The sequence below is a fragment of the Lactuca serriola genome, chromosome 6 (assembly GCF_051521515.1).
Source record: "Lactuca serriola cultivar US96UC23 chromosome 6, Lser_US96UC23_V15, whole genome shotgun sequence".
Classification (NCBI taxonomy): Eukaryota; Viridiplantae; Streptophyta; class Magnoliopsida; order Asterales; family Asteraceae; genus Lactuca; species Lactuca serriola.
Window position 1 is genome coordinate 88,190,167 of NC_136413.1, and position 4,402 is coordinate 88,194,568.

Sequence of the window (4,402 nt, forward strand, 5' to 3'; positions counted from 1 at the left end):
TAATACACAATGGAAAATACTAATCTGTACATAAAAGAATATCAAAATCTAAAGTTACCATCTTTGATACATATTTATTATTATATGAACATGTTTGACAAAACTAGTTAAAAGCTCGTAATTGTTAGTTGCTAGTCATAAGATGGTGGCCGGTAGATGTTAGTTGGTGGGTTGCCCTTTCAAAACAAAAAAAAAGGCTTAATTGCTGTTTATTTTGTTAGAAATCAGAAATTGTGAATTTAATGTTGCACACTTGCAAATTCAATTTGCAAAATGCAAATCATAATATAAAACAAGTTTTTGGCCCAACTCAACCCACCCACTTAAAAGTTGCGAGTGCGAGCCCAAACCAATTTATCTCAAAATGGGGGTAGATGAAAGTGTTCAAGTTTTAGCGCCAAAACGCTCCATACGTGTCAGTGTAAGTTCAAATATTCAACCAAAAGATTCGAGGAAAGGATCAAAGGAATGAGTTCAAATCATCCATCGATTAGGGTTCGTGGACAACTATCAATTCCGTCTACGTTCATCCATCGAACATCCACTGAAGATGATCAGTAAATCCTCGATAAACCCTAATTCCTTTTTTTTTTCAGTTAAAATGTTTGTTTTTTTAGGAATGCTGTCTGTAGATCTTGAAATTTTCAATTACAGGTCGGGTGATTCTAGAGGAAAAATGAAGGATGGACAACAAAGCAAGAAGCGTCCGAAGATTTCATTATCGGCATTTCTTGACCGAAAACTGCAGAAAACATCTGACTCGTCGAAATTAGTCCAGGTTTTCTCTGTTACATTTTGAAAGGCTTTGTTGAACCACAGTAAGATATAAGGAAATATAAATAGAGTACAACCAAACGCTTTCCTGCAAACCAAACTACATACTGTTAACAGATTGTTGAAGCTGGTTTGCTTTCCAACTTCCAAAGATGCGACTTTCATGAATGTACTTCGTTTATGCGTTAGTGTAAACATAAATTTCTAGGTGAAATGGAAGCTCATTAATGATATATTAAGGATTTCATATAGTATTGTACACTTATTAGTGTACTCTTGTTTAAGCTCATTGTTGATACAAGTGTGTGTCATCTCTGACCTTAAAGTACATTTCTTTCATCCAATTATTCATATACTGATGGAATCACTTAGTTGCAACATTAAACTAAAACACTTGTTGCCCTTTTCACAAATCAGAAGGTTGAATAGCCTACTCATAAGATAATTACTAAACTGTTGTAAAGTTATTTTCTTTTGTTTTCAATGTGCTGGATTCAAGAACTTAGTTGTGGCTATTATCAGGGTAAAGAGAGACCATTTTTCACACTAGGAGGTGCTAATGACTCTCTTCATAAAGCAAATCTTGACCAAAAAACAGAGGGACCAGAGTTGAATGGTATCCTTGATGTTCTTGAAAATTTCAAGCCCATTAAGGACAACAAAGATACTGTTTATTTAAATCCAGAAGAATCCCAAACTCAATATAGTACAACCACTCATGTCACAGAAAAATCCCAGATTCAAGATTTGACAAAAAGCAGAAACGCATTTGGAGGTCTGTCATCAATTCATTGCTTTATTTATTTATTTTTTTCTTTCCCATTTGGTCAACAACAAAAGTCCTTTTTAGTCAACTTACATTTGTGTGTTTTAATGATGACAAGGTTTGCTTAGAAAACCACCTGCTCCAAAGGTTTTAGTTGTTCTGGGAGGCGACCCAAAGCCCAAGCAAACAAAACATCGGAAATCCTTCATCAGAAACAAGAAACCGTTGCCTCATTATAATCACTGTAAGTAGCAGCTTACTTTCATTTTCTTTCTATTAAAGCATTATAAGGTACTATAGAATTTTTGAAGTGGAATGGTGTAATAGGCAGAAATTATGTTTTGACAAACAGATGCAGGTGGGAGTGGGTGGTGGGACAGTGATATGGAAGGAATTGACAATGAAGCAGTGGGATTTAATGAAGTGTGGGAGGGTGTGGGGTCTACCACTTTGGGTGGACTTGACTGGCATTAATCCAACAATCATTCCCTGATTCCCATTCCCATTCCCATTGTCACTGGAATTGGATTCCATTCAGTTTAATATCCCTAAAACTTGTATAATTGTGTAAACATCATATCATATGTATAAACAAACGTCTTGATACTGGTTTGACTAATGGTTAACATGTAATCCATCTTTATTTGTTACATATTTTATTTTATTATAATTTTAATTTATATAACAAAAATATTACTGTTGTAACTAATTTGGGGTTACAGTTATATATTATATTTACAGACAAACATATTTTTATATTAAAATCTTATTTATTCTCTTAGATTACTTAAAATGATCATAAAATGAAAATGCTTGTTCAATTGCTTTTCTTAATTTATTATCATGAAATTTTATTCTATTTTTATCAAGCCAATCATACGTTAGTAGTTGGGTAAAATATGTAAACTACAATTATTGGGTAATCATTTAGATTTATATGCTAAATCAGAGTGGCAAATGGTACTTAAAAGCCAAGTAAATGAAAACCTAATAAGTGGAGACACATGGATTGCTTATGCGTAAACAACTCACCATATTTAATATATATGTATTTTGTGTTTGGCATGCTCAATTATTTAGAAAAAAACAAAGGAATGCATATCTTGTCGTTTTAAAACATACATAATTTTTTTTATACCGTGCAATAAGATTTCTATATAAATTATGTTATTATATGTCGATTGTAATTATTACAGATTAGTCATATTAATATTGATGTATAAGTTTATAAATTTTCAAGAAATAATTTAAGGATTTTTATTACTTGCTAAACAATGTTTGTTAAAGGGGAATTGACTTTATTAAAATAATTAACTTTTCGGTTTGTTTACATTTGAGTAACTATTTTCTTTTTTATACACATCTAGATAACGAATTTTTTGAAAGTGTTCACATATGACCATTATGTCCGGTTGTAACAGGTTACATCCGGTCATAATGGTCATATATGAACATTTCCAACAAGTTCGTTATCTAGATGTGTAAAAAAAAAATTACCCAAATATAAATAAAACGAAAAGGAAATTAACTTGATAAATCAATTTGCATTTTTATTAAAGTAGTCGATCATAATGTTTGCAATATAAATATATTTGGTTGAACTTTCATAAAACAATATTTATGACCATTTAAATTGGTCTCAACATGTTAGGAGCCGTTTTTTGTAGCATAATTATCAAATAACTTTATATATATATATATATATATATATATATATATATATATATATATATATATATATATATATAGAGAGAGAGAGAGAGAGAGAGAGAGAGAGAGAGAGAGAGGGGATGATTCAAATGTTCTAACTATCTATTGTGTGGTTGTAAGGATCAATGTGAGTCAATCATTTCAAAATCCTAAATAAGGTAAAATTGTAATCTTACCTATTAATAAATTTTTGTAACTAAATAAACATTTAATCAATCCATTTAATTTAGGCAAGATAATATTTAAAACCCTAGAAAATTACTTACCGTTTCATTACCATCCACACACATCGTCTTTCTTCTTTCCATCGCCACACACGACTCCACCACCGGCGGTCACACGACTCCACCCAACACCATTAACCACCACCGTTTTTACAGCTGCCATGACACCCAAACCTGATTCGTCTTGTCCTCATTCTTCCTCATGTCATCAACACTCATCTATTTCTCCACTTTTTCAAGTTTCAAATATTCTTATTAATTATACAAAAAAAACAATTTCATGAGACCCCAACTGATGAAACGGGACAATTTGACACAATATATTGATTTCTAAAGAAGAACCGAAATATCAACAAAAAGGTGGTGTGTTATTAGTATTTATTTTTGTAAATTTAAAACATCTGTCATTTTATTTGTTGAAAATTTTCATTTATCTCATATAGTTGGTTGATCTTTTTCATTCATTTTGTACCAGTAAACTATATTTTGTTAGAGTCACTAAAGTTGTAATATTAATTGTCATATAAAACATTCTCATAGAATTTTATTCTTACATAATTCGATTTAGTGACAGTGAGAACACAACACAAAATGCAATTCTTGTAAGAATGGTTGGAATGATGTTCAAGAATGTTATGTTCTTAAGAATTTTATTTATTTTTATGACATTCTGTTAGAATATGTATAATTATATTAAAATGTATAAGACTATTATTTTGTAAAAATATGTATGAATCTATATTTGCATTTCAATGTTTGAATATATAAGGATCGTGCTATTTTTCAACTGAAGGGTGAAGAATGTTGTTTTTCTACAAGAAGTTCCTTCAATCAAAATATGTACTCTATCAGAATATATTTTGGCATTTTCATAGAATATCATTCTAACAGAATTGCATTCTAAAAGTATAAAATCGAATAAATTTAA

The 4,402-nt window shown here is 30.5% G+C and overlaps 1 protein-coding gene across 1 annotated transcript; it reads left to right on the forward strand.

The window, feature by feature from the left end:
• The first annotated feature begins 389 nt into the window (after positions 1–389).
• Positions 390–2,192, forward strand: LOC145058074 (RNA-binding protein). The gene is made up of 5 exons (XM_079005997.1): positions 390–557; positions 655–778; positions 1,297–1,549; positions 1,659–1,784; positions 1,893–2,192. The coding sequence occupies exons 1-5, from the start codon at positions 469–471 to the stop codon at positions 2,012–2,014; spliced, it is 714 nt and encodes a 237-aa protein (XP_078862123.1). The 5' UTR covers positions 390–468; the 3' UTR covers positions 2,015–2,192.
• The last annotated feature ends 2,210 nt before the right edge of the window (positions 2,193–4,402 follow it).

Excerpts from the sequence above, each read along its gene's own strand:
- LOC145058074 (XM_079005997.1), top strand. The coding sequence starts at position 469 with ATGAGTTCAAATCATCCATCGATTAGGGTTCGTGGACAACTATCAATT. Across the intron at positions 779-1,296 it reads ACTCGTCGAAATTAGTCCAG|GGTAAAGAGAGACCATTTTT; the intron begins GTTTTCTCTGTT and ends GGCTATTATCAG. Across the intron at positions 1,785-1,892 it reads GTTGCCTCATTATAATCACT|ATGCAGGTGGGAGTGGGTGG; the intron begins GTAAGTAGCAGC and ends TTTGACAAACAG.